Source organism: Pestalotiopsis fici, assembly GCF_000516985.1.
Source record: "Pestalotiopsis fici W106-1 unplaced genomic scaffold PFICI_Scf_2, whole genome shotgun sequence".
NCBI classification, from domain to species: Eukaryota; Fungi; Ascomycota; class Sordariomycetes; order Amphisphaeriales; family Sporocadaceae; genus Pestalotiopsis; species Pestalotiopsis fici.
This window is the reverse complement of record NW_006917092.1, coordinates 4,682,713-4,700,525: the sequence shown is the minus strand read 5'-3', so window position 1 is coordinate 4,700,525 and position 17,813 is coordinate 4,682,713. Positions and strand designations below refer to the sequence as shown.

The window sequence follows — 17,813 nt, the reverse complement described above, 5'->3', positions numbered from 1 at the left end:
CGAATACGGATATCAACTACGGAAATCAACTTGACATCGTCCAAACACAGGCCGGAAGGAGATGGGATAGACAATGCGCACTTTCTCCAAAGCTCTACAATTGGCATCTTGTGACTCAGGAGGTGCTTCTGATATTGACGAATGCGTCAATCTGGTAGGTGAAGGTCGTGTGGGCTACTGAATAACGCCCTGTATATCTGAGTATAAACAGATTTCCCGAGGATAGTTGACCCTATCTTCATCTGACATTCCATCACAACAAGAAACACCATGGCAAGCAAGGTCTATCGCTCAGCAGACGACTACATTTCTTCAGTATTACAATATTCAAGTTGAACACCATGACTAAAAGCGCAACAGAGGCTTTCACCGGGAAGACCGAAAGCCAGGTCGTTTCACTACTTAATAGTATGGCTAAGGATATTACTGAAGCCCTAGAGGGAATCCTTGGAGGCGAAAACAAGACACTTGCTAAGATTCGCAATGACATTCCGGAAATCGAGGAGTACGCGGAGCTAGTCAGTGCGGGTGGTTGCGATGGGGATAAACTCTTTGAGCACCGGGACGAAGACACTCGGACAAAGTGGGTCGAGCAGTACGATGAAAGGGTTCAGAATGCAGAGAAACTTGAAATCGATTTCGAGTAAAGCTTCTCCGATTGCGCGCCTACGCGTGGTAAGGCGGCGAGGATGGGAGAGGCTATTGCAGCCAGAGGAGGTGATTTGAGAATGCGTACCGATTCACGGGAGAGGTGACGGGAGGAAGCTACGAATCGATATTAGACAACGAGAAAAGCTTGCTGGGAGGAAATCTATGTATTTATGGTCAGCTCATCATCGAGGCTGTCGTAAATGAGAAGAAAAACTTCCCAGCATGTCCAATGAGACAAAACAGTAGTAGTGAATATTCTTGTGGAGTTAACTGGCCTGAACGTCAAAGACCGCCGGGCCCTCGTCGACAAGCTAGTACAGCGAGCTGAGCAGCGCGGCCCTGTCTTAAAGAGTCTCATTGCGGATGAGCCGTCATCGCTAACCTAGTAGGCATCGCCGATTCGCAAGAGAGGCTTATGAAATAGGAGCAAATGGTCGAAAGGAGGGCAAGGCAGGTCAAATGGTGGCGCAAGGTAGTTTATCAGATCAAATTGATTTCTGCCCAGCTTGAAAACATCGGAAATCATGAGCAAGCCCGAGCGGCTCCAGTGCATCTCTATGCGGCAAAGCCGGAGTCTGGAGAATAGGAGCGGATGGCACGACAAGCTACAGTGGAGGGACAAGTAAAACCAAGTGTAATGGATAGGAGAAATCGGAATGAGATTAGATCTAGTACCCCACGTGCATTGCATACCGGCATCTATCCGGGAGCCACAAATTCTCCGAACCTGAGGTGCCACATTCTGTTGCTTTCCGTCTTTATAATAGCATTTTCCATGGCAATTTGCATGGAAGAACAGCCAATAGAACTCGTTTCAAGAAGATGGACGTGTCCCAAAGCGGGCATTTCGAATGACAAACGGACTGACAGCTCCATTACTCATGCCCCGTCGGCGATGATCCTTTCTAGACAAAGCCTTTGTATCCTTCCTATATCTGTGCTTTGGCCTCTTGTAGATGAGCAGCCGCGTCAGCCTTGGCGTACACGTAGGTGCGCATATTGACGTTGCCCCCAACGCTTTATCATGAGGTGCCAGCCGAGTATCGGCCTTCGCAGGAGTAGCTGGAAGTCCGGTAGGGCTTTCTTCTTTTATGTTTCATTTAACGCTGTATCCTTCCTTGTCAAACTCGAGTGACAGTGGCGCTTGTACTACTACAGCATGTGATACGTGACTCTGCCTACGGCCGCATACGACCCAACAGTATTGAGCTGACGCAGCTCAACACCCACACCCCACTTTACCTCAGTGTTTCACGGCTATCTGCCACTTACATTCCTACATAGGCCACCTACCTTCCTATGTAGGAATGTAGGCAAAGGGAGACGCCATCACCAACATATATGAGCCCAAGGTCATGAAAAACAATGGAAATGAAATTACAATAATGGCAGTGGTCGTCGGCAGGACGAGGACCACCAAAAAAGAAGAAGGAAAATAAACGAAGCTCGTTCGACAAGGCGCGCGCATCGCCTCAAGACACATGGCGCAAGTCTTCCACCAGTTCAATTACCTGCCGGCGGAGATTCGCGCCAGTATCTGGGAGCTTGCCGTTGATACGCAGCAGCGCATCATCACGACTTGCGATGGCATCAAGATCCTAAAGGCGCCGACGCCGCCCTTGTTCCTCGTCAGCCACGAGGCCAAGGAGTGCGCCATGCGGCAGTACCGGCGCCACCCCAACGAGTACCGGCAGTATCCCGATGGCGGGTGCATCCAGACGTCGGACGCGTGCGCCGCCATGACGGCCGAGTCCCGGGACAAGGGCCCGTACTTTGCGCCCAAGTACGACATTCTGCTGCTCCTGCCGGGCACGGCCGACGGGTTCGGCGACGCCATATGGAGGCGGTTGCTGGGCATGCCGCGCGTGGCGTTTCGATCGCTGCAGCACGCCAACATGATCTTTGGGCAAATCTCTCCGTCCAACGCGAGCGAGACGTCGGCCGTGCGCGCCATTTGCGCCAGCAACATTACGGAGCTGTGGATCCTAAACGATGAGCAACACCACCACCACAAAGATGGCGGCGGCGGCGGCGATGATGGTGATGCCAACAGCGCGGTGCGTTGGTCGAGAAAACTACCAAAGTACTGGCTGCACCCGCACTGCGAGGTCGAGAGCGCCAATGGCGACGACTGCCAGGATGCCGATGGCGCGTTTCGACATCTCTTGCGCATGAACGGCTTTGCGCGCGACGAGCGACGTCATGGGCCGCCGATTCTATGAACTTGCTTTGACGACATGGGCAATTGGCATACGCATCTGAGAATGGTTTCTTTTTCTCTTATCCCCCATTTAATAGATTGGACAGATGGAAGGTTTGGTTTGATTTTGTGTCATTTGAAAAATTATATATCCACCACGGTGACCACTTGACAACTGGCACCAATGGGCATCATTTTGTTTTTACAGAGTACTGGGTTTAACGCTTATCGTTGGAGGTTGCACCATATGGCGGACGATTGCGTCATTACACAAGATCAATATTATAGATATGCATCTCTGCCAGATTTCAATTCTTGCACAAACTTTCCCGAAAGCACGTTCGTGTATATTCGCTTTTCATATCATTGTTCATTTCTTCTTTTGTTGTGCATCGGGACGTCGAGACCAAATGGCTCATGATACTATAGCGCCAGCCAAGCCCGAGGGGCCGTTCTCCGGGGGCTGTGCGTGTCGGGCAGTGCGCTACACGCTGCCGAAGCGCCCTATCTACATTCACGCGTGCCACTGCCGGTACTGCCAGCGGGAGACGGGATCCGCGTTTGCGCTCAACGCCATGTACGAGAGCCACCTCGTCCACCTGGTACCAGAGTCCCAGCAGCCAGAGCTCGTTCAGACCCCTGCCGCGTCCGGCAACCCGCAGACCATTGCCCGGTGTCCCGCGTGCCGCGTCGCTGTGTGGAGCCATTACGGCGGGCTTGGCGATCGCCTCAAGATTGTCCGGGTCGGCACGCTGGATGAGCCGGATACGTGGGGCTTTGCGCCCGAGATGCACATTTACACCAGCACCAAGCAGCCATGGGTTTTACTGAATGGCGACGTGCCACAAGTGGCAGAGTATTACGATCGCAAGGACTACTGGCCTCAAGAAAGATTGGATCGGTTTGCAAAGGCATTTGCTTGATGGAGCTCCAAGATCCGAGGATCTAGAGCTGCCTTTGAAGTCGTCAAGCTCAGCCAGCGGATCAGATGAGGAATTTCATGGGTGATTTGTTCCAAGGTTAGAAAAAAAACAAAGTTCACTTTCACGACTTCAACTCATCTGTACAACACCCGAGATACAGAAGACAGCTGATATCGATATAGACACATTGATTTGGAGTTATATATACAAGAAATGAATGCTCGTAATGCTGTCACCACTTAGGACATGGAAGGAATGTCAATCTCAGCAATGGTCCAGACCTTGCCGCTCTCGCTGCTGGTGAGACCAGAGTAAGTGGCGCCCTGGCTGGTAGCAATGGTGTCACCAAAGCTGGAGTCGGCCTCGTAGAGCGTAATGACGGTGTTCTTGTAGGTCTGGGCAGCGACCGTGCCAGTGCAGCCACCGTCGCACTCGGTACCAGTACCGTATCCAGTCTGTCACGAGTCAAGTCAGCATTCATGTCCAATTGAGCGTTCTAGGATGAGGATATTGTTTCATCTTACCATGTACGGGCCGCTGTCGTAGGAGAAGCTGCTGAGTTGAGTGCCAGTGGCAACGTCGGTCGCGGTCTGGAGCCAGGTGGTGCCGTCGCTCTGTAGCTCGTAGACGATCTCGACGCTCATGTCGCCCGAGACGGGGGCCGAATCGCCATCGAGCTGGCCAAAGGAGCCAAAGAGGGAGCAGCGGATGCACCACTCGCCAGTCGAGGCACCGCACCAGCTGTTGTCGGGCCACGACTCGAGCGTGGTCTGGACGAGATCGCCGGTGCCGTTGGACATGCCGGGCCACAGGAAGAGCTCGCCGGTCTGGGACGAAGGGGCCTCGCCGGGCGTAATGGTGGTCACGGCCTTGGTGATGCGCGACTTGGTCGGGCCCAGGGAGACGGCGCCGCCCCAGCTGTCCTCGCGGCGGCCGAGAGTCTTGGTGGGCAGCACGGCGGGTGCAGATCGGAAGAGGTTGAGACCCAGGGCCGCAGAGGGCAGCAGGGCAATAGCAGTAGCAGCCTTCATTTTGACGTTTTTAAAAGAGGTAAGAGATGGAACAAATGGGCGAAAGGAATGTTTGATCAAGGACCGGCCTTCGGGTTTGCGAAAGAAATGTATGTACAGATAGATCCTTGGGAGATGACTGAGATCACTGGTAGAATAGGTCCTCGGCAGAAGGAGGCTCCTTTGCCAAGTTATATAGAACGCGACATCGACAACGGGCAGAGCCTCAGTGGGCGCATTCTTTTGCTATTTTCTCCATAACGGCCATCGCAAGACTAAGATGCCCCCCTTTCCATTTCCGTCAATGTTCTCTTCGTGTCCGCGAATAGAGTGCCTCGACCCCGGACCGCGGGTCTTGGTCAGCATGAGCTCCGGGGCTAGAAGTGTGCTGGTGAGCGCTGGCAATGGAGGCGTCGTCTGATGGCTCGGCACTCTCCTGCCGTCAACTACTATAAACAAAACGGAGGGATCACCCCGAGGACCTGGTGCATCCCGGCACTCGGGGGTCTCCCCTGGTCGTGATGGTGAAACTCGGCTGGGTTGCTCGAATCTAGTGGGATTCTGTGGATCTAGCCAATCTGCTGGGCTCAAAATATGACTGCCGCCATCACCGTTCAATGATAATATTGGTGATTACGAACAGTATAAGGCTTATTCTATCTTTCGATTTACATGTATCAAAGCTGAGTTGTTGATAAATAGTCTCTCCCACGTTGAATATGCTTAAAACATCCCCAAAAATGATTTTGAAGAGAGTTTTTAAAAAGGTTCTAGTCCCGAGCCTAAAATCACCACCAATTACCCCAGTCTCCCCTGGCCCATCTCCAATTTCCAGGTCGAACAGACTTAACCAGGGTCAACCAACGGAGTCTATAATCACCACCAACGGCTGAGCCGCGGCGGATTGATTCTTTTACGTATAAACCAATGCTAATGCTAGTACTCGTGCACTCATGTTGCACCAGGATGCGCAACGCTAGAACACATATACAGTTGCATTGCACTGGGACCCCTGGGGGTCGTACCAAATTGAATAGAATTTCACGAAAGGGGCAATGACTTTACACCGAGGACGCGTCACATCTTTTCTTTTTCGTTACAACGTCATACCGCTCTGCCAGTGCTCGCATTTGTACGAGTGGAAAAAAGGAACAATTTGAGGGGGAAAAAAGTATGCTATGATGTCTACCACCCAACAAGCCAACCAAACAAACCATCCAGCCATCCCTCCATGTATACTCCGTACAGCAAGGTATCTTCCTCAGTGAATCTTCCAGTCTCCATCTTGATACACCCGGTATCTTGTCCTTTAGCCTCATCTCCATGAAGCGCTGACGCTCGCCGTGGTCGAGCACGAAGTCGGCACCGTGTACGAGCGGTTCGGGTCGCTCTCCCAGGTAATGGCGCCCGAGGAGCTGACCTTGACAAACTTGTACTCGAACGCCGTGCCCGCGGGCAGCGACAGCGTGTACGTCCACAGCGGGCTGGCGGCCGTGTACGAGGCGGCCGACATGGCGGGCGCGCTGGCCACGGTCCAGCTGCCCAGCTGCGAAATGGAGCCCACCAGCTTGATGGTGTCGCCATAGGCCGTCGTGACGGACTCGGCAAAGCTCACGGCCACGGTGGCGGCGTTGCTGCTGCAGGCCGTCGAGGTCGACGTCGACGACGTCGTCGTCGTGGTCTTGGTGGACAGGGTCGTCGAGGTGGCCGTCGAGGTCGAGCTTGAGCTGGAGGATCCGCCACCGCTGCCGCTGCCGCTAATGGCAATGTCGGCGCACGAGATGTAAATCTGACCCGTCTGGAAAGAGTTCCACTTGAACTGCAGCAGGGTGTGCGCCGAGCTGTAGTCTGGAATCTTGATCTTCTTGGTCACCGTGTACCCGCCAGCAATGGTCGTCGCGCAAGAGTTGAGGGCCGCATTATCGACACCTTCGCATCCGCGGCGGCTGTCGGCGTTGAAGGCGTTGCAGGTGAACCAGTCATTGCGGTAACATGCCTGGTCCGAGGTGCAGTCGGGGTTGTAGCCGCACGTCTGCCCCGAGACGTCGGTGCACTCGAGCAGTCCGGCGTCGAAGCAGTCCTGGGCCGCCTGCTTCTCGGCGTCGGTCGGCGTGTAGCCGGGGGTCAGGAACTTGTCGACAATGTCCTGGTCCTGGCAGATGCGGTAGCTGAACATGCCGCCGTGGTCGCCGTTGGCGTCCACGCACCACTGCACGTCGACGACTTGTCCCGGCGTGTAGGTGGCGACGGTGGACTGGCCCCAAGAGGCGCCAGGCGTGTTGTAGTCGACACTGACGCGAGCATTATAGCCGCACACGCCGCTGCGGCCGACGGGCGCAACATCAAGATCGGGCCAGGAAGCGACGGGCTCCAAGATGGTACATTCTGGGCAAGTGTCGGTACCAGCCTATATTACGCAAAGTTAGAACTGGGCAGTGATCTTCATGCTTGTGCGACCAAATGACTTACCTCGAATCCGAGACGGGTTCTGCTGGACGGAATAGTCAGGTACCCGTGGCCAGCGACCGAAGAGGCAAAGATCAACGAGAAAAGGATAGACGAAGCCATTGTTTTTGGAAATACTCGGCCCGAGTAGAGGATATATTGATTGCAGCGTTCGTGATGCGCTTACTCCGGTGATATTGTTGAACGGGAAGGTGCGCGTCTACTTATACTCTATCGACTAAGCCGCTCCACTGGAGACGACGATGAGTTGGAACATGGCAAGCGACATCGTGCCAAGCAGCCAGCCGTGGTTCAGTACTAGAATGCCAGCAAGCAGTCTGCCTAGCATCATGCCAAAATTGCTTGACCAGTACTGGAGAACCTATCATTCTGCTCCACTTTCCACTATGATCAGCGAATCCCATGGCGGCGGAGTTGTGTCGCACACGATATCCCACGTGCCATGCTTCCTCGACGGGGTACATGAGGTTGCGTTGTCAAAAGGCCCGAATCCAGGGGCGGAAAGTGTCATGAATTTGAACTATTTTCAGACAAGTACAAAGCCATAGACTGATGAAAAAATGCAGACAGCGGCTCTACTACTACCTTTTCGAAGAGCGCCGGAACTCTTTTCAGCATATTGCGGCGGAAATGGTTAGTAGGGGCGGGCAAGAAGGCCGAATGAAGGCCGAAAACCACAGAACAGCCCCCGGCTTATTTGGGCAGAACTTGGTTCAGGAAAGCGCCCGGAATGTGATAGTCTTCCACGTGAGCAAGAGAAAGGCCGAGATGTAATAGAGAACTATATGGGAGTCTGGATTTGGGTGTGACTATTCCTAGTTACCAGTACCAGATTTTGTCAGCTCGCTTGCTTCCGAACCACGTGCTTTTGCAGATTGCGAACCCATAACTTGGAACAAACTCCGCCATTGCATCTAGCAATAGTATGAAGAAGCGGAATACCAGGACAGAAGCGTGTAAAGGCCAGCGAAAATGGAGGATAGTCTCGGTGGTTCTATCGGCCCAATGCGGAGGGACGAACCGAGCCCCACGAGAAAAAAATAAATAAGAAAGGGGAGATGCAAGAAATGCCGTCAATGAGCGACTGCCAACCCCAGGTTTGTGGGGAAACCTCGTCTCCTAGCGGCCGGGCCTATACTATATCGTGTCCGCTATAATACCCCAAGTCACCGCATACGGCCGTCTGGGGTCGCAGCCAGCCGCTGACCAGGCGCCTTGGCAACGAACACATGCCGGATCTGAACAAGCTTGATGAGCTTAGTTGGGCCTGGGGGATTCGCATTCTCGCTCTCTCTCTGTGTGTGTGTGGCCTCTTGCGCCGATCTATGGGAGGCCTGGAAAAGACTGCAAGACTTTCCGTATGCACATGCAAGGACCGATCTCAGCCTATTTGTGACTGTCCATCTAGTCCCGCATCTGTCCAACTCATCTGTTAAAATGCTTGTGCGGAATAAATCACTTTGACAATGTGCGCGCTTAATCATCCAAATGTGCTTTTCATGGCCACCTGCATGGATATGTCGAGTATCCGCGTCATAGTCACGGCATAGACATACGATCATAGCAACACGTGGTTCTTTCACGCACAACGTACAGCAACTGCATTGCAAAATGAATGAGAACTAGGAACTGAAATGTTAGACGGCGTCCACCAAGTAAGGTACAGCTTGCAGTGCCGAGCTTTGGACCCTGCCACGTGTGGCTGCTGAAATAAGGATATTGAGATTGTCCTCAATTCTAGGTAACTCCAGACAAGTTCTTCTTGTTCATCAAGGTTGCCAGCTCATCACCACAATCGTCTCGAGTCTTTGACCGACATGGGCCGACGAATACGTGAAAGCGGCAGTGTCCCATTCTCGCCGCACCCAGCATTGAAACAGGCCGACACAGTATGAATGTACCTAATCTTGCCATTCTCGACCCTAAAGAAGTGGCTATCCGGCACGGGCTTTTGACCCACTGAGCGATCGAGGCCCGGGAAACCCAGAAAAATATCCACGGTCCCCATCTCCTCGTCGACCACGTACCGGCGGTTCGTCACCTTGATGGTCGAGGGCAGCCCCAAGCCGCACGTCTCGGCGCCCGTATGGTTGGTGTCGGTATAGAGACCGCCCTCGAGACGCGCGCACGACGCCGCCCAGGGCACCGTCACGTTGACATTGGCAAAGCGGTTAAAGTAGGCGTCGCCCGCGGCCTGGATGACGGCGCGCGTGTCGCGCCGGTCCGCGGGGATGGGCGCCCAGTTCTCCTGCGCGTTCCAGTAGAGGTAGCCCGTCGCGTTGAAGAGCCAGTCGCCGGCATCCGTCACGATGGACTCGACGGTCGTGATCTCGTCGTCGGTAAACACCATGCGCGTGCCAATGACGTAGGGGTGCTTGGGGTCCGTCACAATGAGCTCGGTAAAGGTGGCGCACTGGGTCGTGTCGTGCGTGCTCCGGTTGAAATCAATCTTGAGGGGCTGCGTCAGGACTCCCGTGTTGATGTCTACTGGTACGTCATTCTCTGTGTAGTTGACTTTGCTGGAAAGTGCAGAGATGCCAATGTGACCCGAGCTCTGAGACTTGACATACTCGGCCGTTGCGTTCTGAAGGAGATCTCGCGTGCATGCTGCCGCAGTCGGAACAGCCAGCGACATGACGGTATATACAGTAGCGACATGCATGGTGGACCTCTCTCAATGCCTATGATAAATAATATTTCTTGCCTGGAATCAGCAAGCCATTTTGCCGTGGTGTGATCCTTTTAATATTCCATTGCGTGGTGAGCCATCATGGCAGTGACGCTGCTGGTGAATGAATTGCCGAAGCCATATGGCCGTGTGGTATCTTCACATTATAGGCAGGATGCAAGTTTGATTGAATCAAGTGCCATCATTGCCAGATATCCGTTTCTTGCACCAGTTTATAAGAATGGTATCGGCTCAAAGCGTATACCGACCATGATTGCCTAGGCTAAAATCATGCCAAGAAGTCTGTCCACGAAATTTGCCCAGCACTGACAAATTAGCCGGGATTGATCGTGAAAGGAGAATTGGTGGGCTGTGATAGGTCTCGCGATACTGTACGTACTATATGATTTCGAATGCCTTATTCTCCGAGAGAAACAATGAACAAAGAACCCGCAGGTGTCAAGCGGTGATTACCATGGGCGCGTACTGCGCCTCTAGCTACGCAGCACATCAATAACAAGAAGCCGGACTCAAATAACACATATCGTATATCCGAATAGTCAAGCCCGAATTGCTGCGCTCGGGCCGATATCACAGTCCTGCTTGATGACTGATTGCGAGCGCTCCCACTAGATCCCAAGTTACAAACTCTAGCTTGGGGCGCAATGTAACGAGATAAAGTTGTAGTGTTTGTAGACAGGTGCGCGAGAGTTAATAATAATCCTGGGGGCGACACCTTGCAGAGGCTTTTCACCGTTCGCGCCGATGCTGCACTATTACCCCCATACTTAAGCTTACTCAGGACCATACGGACTTAGCACGAAAGGTCATTGCAGCTCGCCCCTTGGATATAAGCGCGAGACTATACTCGAACATGGTTCGGACCGAACATTCGCACCGTCCTAGGAATCAGAATCAGTGATTCGGCCCAGTCGCTCTTGTTCAACGGCGAGTTGATACTACTCTATCGATGAGAGGCGTCGGAGCTCTGCTCGACGATCAAATCCTGGGTACTAGTCGTCATGACGCCGCGTGAGTAAGCGATCTGGTTCAATGTACAACATTGCGTTGTGTTTGAAATCACGGGAAATATAATGCCGCGAGCGGCGGGATGTTCTGATCTAAAGTGTACGTGGTGGTGATAGAAGTCAGTATATAAAGAGGCACGCCAATGCGTTTTCGCTGGATCAATTTATTTCAAGCAATACTATACATTGCAAATCCCCCAACATGAACAAACTATCCGAAGATCCAAACTTTCACTATGAAGCCCTGCGCTCGCTCGGCCTCGCCCGCTACGGCGGCAGTGACGTGGCAGAGCAGCTCGCCATCCTGCCCAAGATCAAGCCCGGCGACCCGGAGAGCTGGTACGAAGAGTGGGAGGCGCTGGCGCAACGCGTTCTCTCGTCCGCCAACGAGGATAATGGAAAGATCCCCATGTCCCCAACCAGCCTCTGCGACATGTACTTTCGGGCCAGCCATTACTTTTTCGTGGCCGACTTTTTCATTCACGGCAACCAGGCCGATCCCCGTCTCCGGCAGTCGTTTGACCTTTGGCGCAAGTACTTTGACAAGGCCAATGCGCTCCTGCCGGTCCCGGGACAGCACGCCGTGGTCAAGACGGGCAATGGATTCGACGTGCCCATCATCATCTATCAGGCTCCTCCTCAGGCCACCGTCGTCGCTGCGGGATCCTCCTCCTCCCAGAGTCCTCCCCGCCCGACTCTGCTCGTCGGCGGCGGCTTTGACAGCAACTACGAGGAGACATATCACGCCTTTGCCGTGCCCGCCCTCGATCGCGGATACAATGTGATTATCTACGAAGGGCCCGGCCAGCCGAGCCTGTTGCACACGCAAAAGGTCGGCTTCATTGCCGAGTGGGAAAAGGTGGTGAGCCCGATCCTCGACTACATTGAGGAGCAGCAAGCAAAGTCCCAGCTATCCTTTATCGATTTCAAAAAGATTGGCCTCATTGGCTGGAGCCTGGGCGGCTATCTATCAGCGCGCGCCGCTGCCTTTGAGCCCCGTCTCGCTGCCGTCATGTGTATTGATGGCGTCTGGAGCTTCCAGGACTGCATCGGTCAGATCTTCCCGGACGCAATGGCGGCGTTCCGACGTGGTGACCGGGAGGCTTGTGACGCGGCCTTTGAAAAGGACTATACACAAAACACGAACCGGCGCTGGTTCCATGATCACGCAAAGTTCTCATTCCAGCGTCAGTCAGCCTTTGAGATTCTACAAATCACGGACAAGATGAGCCTTGATGGCGGTATCGCAGAGAAGATCAAAATACCTGCCTTGATCGCCGAAGCCCTGGATGACATATTCTTTGCCGGCCAGCCGGAACGCGTTGCGCAAACTATTGGAGCAAATGCATATTTGGTATCGTTCGGGGACAAGCATGCCGCTTCTGCACATTGTCACAGTGGTGCGTTTAGTTACGCAAACGCAAAGATCATGGACTGGTTCGGCCACGTCACTCGTTAATGACACTCATATCTGTTATTTGGGGCGCCACTCATTTGTATGGTCGATGCCTGGCGTTGCGGCTCATATATGAACACTGGGCACCAGGGCATTCAGATGGGGCATGCTCATGGTAGTAGACATTGCAAAGGTGGTATCATTCAAAGGAACGTAGCTATCAAGCCAAACTCTATCACAGAGTACAACGGGGGATGGAAGGAATGAAATCCGTGTCTCCTCATCTTAATCCGGATTGCTCTTGTACATAAAAACGCCTCTCCCGAATCCATTCATAACACAGTTGGTTTTCATTTCCCAGCAGTAAACATCATGATTTGTCTCCTAGGGTGAAAGTTTCTTAATTTTCATAGGGTATTTCTTGGGAGAATGAACATATAGGACCGACACTACAGGTTCCTAGTATTGTGGCATCTGGTGAAAACAGGAGTCCCTCTCGATCTAGTTCTCGGATGGCTTATCGTTGGCCAGACCCTCTTCGACATAAGCAGGGGGTGCATCAACATCGTCCTCCTGGTTAGACATCAAACCAGCCTTTTCATCCTCGGCGGCAGCTTCCTTTCGGGCAGCCTTGTGAGTCGAGTGACCGCGGCGGTGGTGGTGGCGGCGGGCACCGCCACGTCGGAAGCACGCACGCCATAGGTAAACAATGGCGGTCCCGACCATCATGCCAACGATGCTGGCGGTGATTCCTGCTGCAATGCCAACAGCAACAGGCAGCAGAATGTGCGAGGCAATGTTGCGAAGCAAATGGCTGAAGCGATGACGGTGTTGCTGACCGTGGGGTCCGTGGCCGTGAGTGAATGCTGGGTGTCCGTGGTGACCGTCAAGCTGTCCTGCAGCATGAGCGGGACGGCGTCCACCACCGCAGTGAGGGCGGAAGCGACCCATGGATGACGAGAGCATAGCCTTCCACTTGCAAAGCATAGTAGTACATTCCTCTTGCTTATCCATGGGGGTCTTGGGAAGAGTCTCGGACTCGGTAGTCTGGATACCTCCAATCATGAGTCCACCCTCAGGGGTCTTGATGACCTTGATATCGACGGTAGGCACTCCATCAACAAAGACGTTGCCAACTTCGATAATCTGCAGCTCAATCTGGACGAGTTCGAGGTCATCATCGGTGCTCTGTGCAACGGGGGCCGTGCTCATGGCGTATCCAAGAGGCTGAATGATGGGTTTGTGCTGCTTTCGGTGGCCGGGCAACTTGTGCTTGCCTTCAACCGAGTCGGGGAGCACTTGTGCGCCCAATGTATCAGCTAGCCTCATACCCCGAGGATAGAGCTCAAAGTCGTTGAGCATTAGGCGATCGTGGTCGGCGGCATGGTCGATGCTAAAGGCCAGTTCCAGATGACTAGGGATATCCGTCTTGACCTTGGGTGGCTTGCGGTGGTCGCCCTTGTGGTGAGAGATTGGCACAGGACATCCCGGGCAGGGCAGCTCGAGTTTCTGTGCCTCTGCGGTCTCTGGAACTGCAATCTTGAAGTCCGTCTCAGAGGGCACAGGAAGAGTTGTGACATGATCGTTGTCGGAAATATCGGTGACAGGAAGTAGAAAGGCACTGGTGGTGGACACGGCCAGGCCGGCGGCGGTGATCAGCGATGTCAACTGCATCGTGAATGCGCCTTGTAGAGTAGGTGGCAAAACTGCAGTATGTCGGGGAGTTTTGCAGGGTTGGTTTGTATACAGGAGAAAGAAAGGAGAGAAAAAGGAAAGACGGTACAGCGGCTTTGGCGGTGTTGGCGGTATTGTTTGATTTGTAGAAGAGAGAAAAAAGGATGGGAAAGTCGAAAGAAGGAGATGGAAGATTTGGAATGTGATTTGGATGGGATGAAGTTGATTGATTGAATGGAAAGTCCGGGAAGGAGTCGACTGATGGATGACTGACGACTACTGAATGGCAGCCCACTGTTGGATGGTGAGTGTGACAGACGGACAAAGGACCCGCCTCTGTACAAGCCCCACCCTGTCCCGATTAGGCCAATGTCTGTTTGTCTGAGGTTTGAGGTCACTCCCAAACCTCCTGGGCATCGTCTCAGTGGTCGTCTCACTCGTCTAGGTCCACAATCCCACCATGTCCCGCCGTAGGGGGAGCCCACCTTAGGCCCAGAGGACCGGATGATCTGCCGGCCAGGTGCTCCAATCAATCCACGACGATCTTGCAGCTTCACATTGCAAACAAGAGAACAGCAGGCCGACAGTGCCGAACAGTACAAAACTGGAGGACCCTGAGACTCAAATCAACATGATCAGGTGCTTGAACTGACTTGTTGAAGTCTCTCCCAATAGTACCTACCCCCCTCCAGGCACAAAGGTGAATATTCTACCACCTGAGGCCGAGCTGACATTTGCGTAACCAGTTAGAATGCCAACGGGAGGCGAAAAAAAGTGGCCGGTTCCTCCATAATAAAAGTGACGTATGCTTCGAGGCCGCGCACACCTGGGCCAGGTACCTCTTCTCAGGTGGGCAAAAGGCTAACCGGGTGCAGTAAAACGGGTGGGGTCAGGCAACAGAACTGCTCTTTTGGGTCTTGGCAAAAGGATTGTGATCAGCCCTCGATTGCGAATCTCTGGTGATTCAGTTGAGCGCCTGCCAAATAACCACCAAGCTGGGAGAGCTTCTCGGTCTCCGAATCCTGACCTCCGCCAAATCCGTGGACATTCCCCGGCACTTCACCATCTAGGCAAGGCAAAGCTAGGCTAGAACGTTTTATCAACTGTCAATCTTTCTTTGGTGGACCATTTCTTAAGATTAATGTCTTGGAAAAACGCGTATGCATGTCATATAGTTCTATATTTGCAGACTTTTGTCTCGCTTTCGCTTTTTAGTGTGGATTGATAGTTGCGCATGTCCGTCCCTCTTTAGGTTTTCTTGGTGATGATGGTTTTCTGGAGCCTACAGGATTGTGCTCCTCCTTGTGCAAAACCGCCTGCATCTCGGCTGCAACTGATCTAGGATGACTACAGTAGTGGGAAATTGTGGGGGCTAAGAAGTCTTCTGGGCTCTTGTCAAGTGCTGAAAGTCTAGTGAGGAGAAATGTTCTTCTCAAATCAAGAGTTCTTCTCAAATGAAGAGTTCTTCTTGGACCCCCAAGCCACTGTAACCTGGCCACTGCAGCCACTTTTCAATTGATTTAAACAGCTCCTCATCGTGACTGTAAATCCGTAAATCCGTAATGCCGTAACCGTAAGCTTGTCAATTTGATATAAATCCGTAAGTCTTGTGTTCAAATCGTGTTGTGTTCAAAAGAAAAAGAAAAAAATCGCGTGTTTTCTTTTTGCCAGTGGATGGCTTAGTGGATGGCTTAGTGGGTGGTCCCGATGGCTATAGTGGACGTTATAGCGGCCTTACAGTGGGGTTTTCAAGAAGAACTCTTGATTTGAGAAGAACTCTTAGATTAAGAAGAACATTTTGCCACAGAAGGCTTTTAGTGTGGGGAAGGCCCTGTAAATTAGCAGGTTTTATTATATATAGAAGACTTCTTAACCCCCTAAAAGCCCCACAGCTGTACAGTATATCACTCCAACAGCCCGGCAGATCTAGACGCTGCTTCAACCTCCTTCTCAAGCTCTTTTGCCTCTTCGATGTATCCGTGGTCTTTATAATATTTCTGCAGGTGCCCAGTCGCGGCAATAGTCCTCCTCTTATCCCACCCTGTCTCCTGCACTAGAACATTGATATACTCCCTCGCGACTCTTTCAACTTCGTCCTTGGTGCCCGTCTTCTCCTTGCACCGAAATCGCACGTAGTAACTATCCCACAAATCAATCTTTTTCGAGTGTTCACTCTTGGGGTGGGTTCTGAGCCATTCCAGGACCCCGTCGTTGAGCTTTTCGGCCTCCTCCACCCTGTCCACTCGCCAGTATGTAAAGCTCAGGGCCAATCTTGTAGACTGTGCCTCGGCCATTAGTCCCGCCGCGTCGAGCCGCTCAATCTGGCCCAGCTGTCTCCCTTCAATGATTCCCTCACCCACCATGTTCATTTCCTTCTCGGTGCTCAGAAAGTCGAGCGTATCGTACATGTTCTCGTAGAGAAGCAGAACCGCAGAGTTTGACGGTCCGAGTTGAGCCTCGAGCGTCTCGTTGTACATCTCCAGTATCTGGAGGGCGTGCCGCCTGAGCTGCAGAGTCCCGGCATCCCGGAGCTTGGACAAGATGATCCGCAGCGGGTGCCGCGCCGGCAACTTGACGGCCGCCATCTCGGCTGCATACGACAAGAACTTGCCGCCGATGCGGTGGTCAAGCTGCAGGGCGACTAGGTACGCTCCTTGGATCAGGGCCAGATCCGGCTTCTCCAGCAGCGTCGAGAAATGCTCAAAGCTCTGGTTCAACGTCTTGAAGGCCTGCTTGTACTTGCCCAGGTCGAGGAATTGCGAGGCCAGCAGTGTTCGTCCCCACCACTGGTTACTCTCTGGGTTGCCAATGGTTTTGCTGTCCGCCCAGTGCCCTTGCTCCAAGAGCCCAAAGCCAAACTGCTGCGAGAGTAATATCACTTCCTCGGGCAGTCGAAAGTCATCTGGAGTATTGAGGCGTTTGTAGATTGATGATGCATTGGGGTTCAGCCGCATCCTCGCACCACCAGGCCTAGTATGAATTCTTGCTGGGCGAACAATGCTCAACTCTGTAATGTCCGCATTGCTGTCTTCTGTAGTGTCGGGCACAGTCAATGTGCTTGATTGAGGGACATTGGACACCACCATTGGCTCTTCATGAGCGCTTGATGATGGAGGGACTGTTGCTTTTCTCTTATTATACTTGCGTAGGCCCCATTTCAAAATCCTCTGCTTATACATCTTTGCGCTAAGGAGCCAGTTAGTTCACTAACTACTACCAATTATGCTGCATATACCCAAAATACGGCCAATAAAATGAAAGAACTCACGTGGCATGAAAGTCATGTTTATCTTCCATAATCTTCATGGCTTCTCTCAGCACTTTCCCCTCCTCCATGTACAACCTCGTGATCGTTGGCCGCCATTTGTCAAAGTCGCCTTCTGTAGCCCAGCGGCTCCTTTGCCCGCTACCCATTGCGGCGACTAGGGACTGCGGGGGTTCATTGGTTGGTTGATTCCGGGCAGTGAATTGAACTAGTATATGGGAGCGCTAGAACTCAGATCACTTGTCGGAAACCCTGCATCTCACAAATCGTTGCAGTATATACGGGCGAGTGGACTAAACAGCTCTGGCGCTGACGGCCTTCTCTCGAGTCTAGTGCTGTTGTTGTGCGGGGGAGGAGAACGGTGGAGACTGCAATCAGAGGACTTTATACCTCAGAGTCGCACAGCAGTTGAGTCTACACCGCGGCGGCGGTCCGGATGTCGCTTCTGCTTGCTGCTTGGTGGGAACTCGGCACTTGTGATCAATGAGTAACGCGACCATACCCAACAGTTCGGGAATGCTCATGGTCCAGG

General features: G+C 52.9%; 9 protein-coding genes across 9 annotated transcripts; 4 read left to right on the top strand and 5 right to left on the bottom strand.

Moving 5' to 3' along the window:
• Nucleotides 1-341: 341 nt before the first annotated feature.
• PFICI_03598 (uncharacterized protein) lies at nt 342-647 on the top strand (the record flags this gene model as incomplete). The annotated part of the gene is made up of 1 exon (XM_007832179.1): nt 342-647. The coding sequence occupies one exon, from the start codon at nt 342-344 to the stop codon at nt 645-647; it is 306 nt and encodes a 101-aa protein (XP_007830370.1).
• A 1,485-nt stretch (nt 648-2,132) lies between these two features.
• PFICI_03597 (uncharacterized protein) lies at nt 2,133-2,873 on the top strand (the record flags this gene model as incomplete). Its single annotated transcript, XM_007832178.1, has 1 exon — nt 2,133-2,873. The coding sequence occupies one exon, from the start codon at nt 2,133-2,135 to the stop codon at nt 2,871-2,873; it is 741 nt and encodes a 246-aa protein (XP_007830369.1).
• Nucleotides 2,874-3,261: 388 nt separating this feature from the next.
• Nucleotides 3,262-3,774, top strand: PFICI_03596 (uncharacterized protein; the record flags this gene model as incomplete). The annotated part of the gene is made up of 1 exon (XM_007832177.1): nt 3,262-3,774. The coding sequence occupies one exon, from the start codon at nt 3,262-3,264 to the stop codon at nt 3,772-3,774; it is 513 nt and encodes a 170-aa protein (XP_007830368.1).
• Nucleotides 3,775-4,013: 239 nt separating this feature from the next.
• PFICI_03595 (uncharacterized protein) lies at nt 4,014-4,805 on the bottom strand (the record flags this gene model as incomplete). Its single annotated transcript, XM_007832176.1, has 2 exons — nt 4,014-4,229; nt 4,299-4,805. The coding sequence occupies 2 exons, from the start codon at nt 4,803-4,805 to the stop codon at nt 4,014-4,016; spliced, it is 723 nt and encodes a 240-aa protein (XP_007830367.1).
• A 1,294-nt stretch (nt 4,806-6,099) lies between these two features.
• PFICI_03594 (uncharacterized protein) lies at nt 6,100-7,352 on the bottom strand (the record flags this gene model as incomplete). Its single annotated transcript, XM_007832175.1, has 2 exons — nt 6,100-7,191; nt 7,254-7,352. The coding sequence occupies 2 exons, from the start codon at nt 7,350-7,352 to the stop codon at nt 6,100-6,102; spliced, it is 1,191 nt and encodes a 396-aa protein (XP_007830366.1).
• A 1,684-nt stretch (nt 7,353-9,036) lies between these two features.
• Nucleotides 9,037-9,912, bottom strand: PFICI_03593 (uncharacterized protein; the record flags this gene model as incomplete). The annotated part of the gene is made up of 1 exon (XM_007832174.1): nt 9,037-9,912. One exon carries the CDS (start codon nt 9,910-9,912, stop codon nt 9,037-9,039), a length of 876 nt encoding a protein of 291 aa, XP_007830365.1.
• Nucleotides 9,913-11,148: 1,236 nt separating this feature from the next.
• On the top strand, nt 11,149-12,405 carry PFICI_03592 (uncharacterized protein; the record flags this gene model as incomplete). Its single annotated transcript, XM_007832173.1, has 1 exon — nt 11,149-12,405. One exon carries the CDS (start codon nt 11,149-11,151, stop codon nt 12,403-12,405), a length of 1,257 nt encoding a protein of 418 aa, XP_007830364.1.
• Nucleotides 12,406-12,843: 438 nt separating this feature from the next.
• On the bottom strand, nt 12,844-14,016 carry PFICI_03591 (uncharacterized protein; the record flags this gene model as incomplete). The annotated part of the gene is made up of 1 exon (XM_007832172.1): nt 12,844-14,016. The coding sequence occupies one exon, from the start codon at nt 14,014-14,016 to the stop codon at nt 12,844-12,846; it is 1,173 nt and encodes a 390-aa protein (XP_007830363.1).
• A 1,904-nt stretch (nt 14,017-15,920) lies between these two features.
• On the bottom strand, nt 15,921-17,430 carry PFICI_03590 (uncharacterized protein; the record flags this gene model as incomplete). Its single annotated transcript, XM_007832171.1, has 2 exons — nt 15,921-17,202; nt 17,285-17,430. 2 exons carry the CDS (start codon nt 17,428-17,430, stop codon nt 15,921-15,923), a joined length of 1,428 nt encoding a protein of 475 aa, XP_007830362.1.
• Between the last annotated feature and the right edge of the window lie 383 nt (nt 17,431-17,813).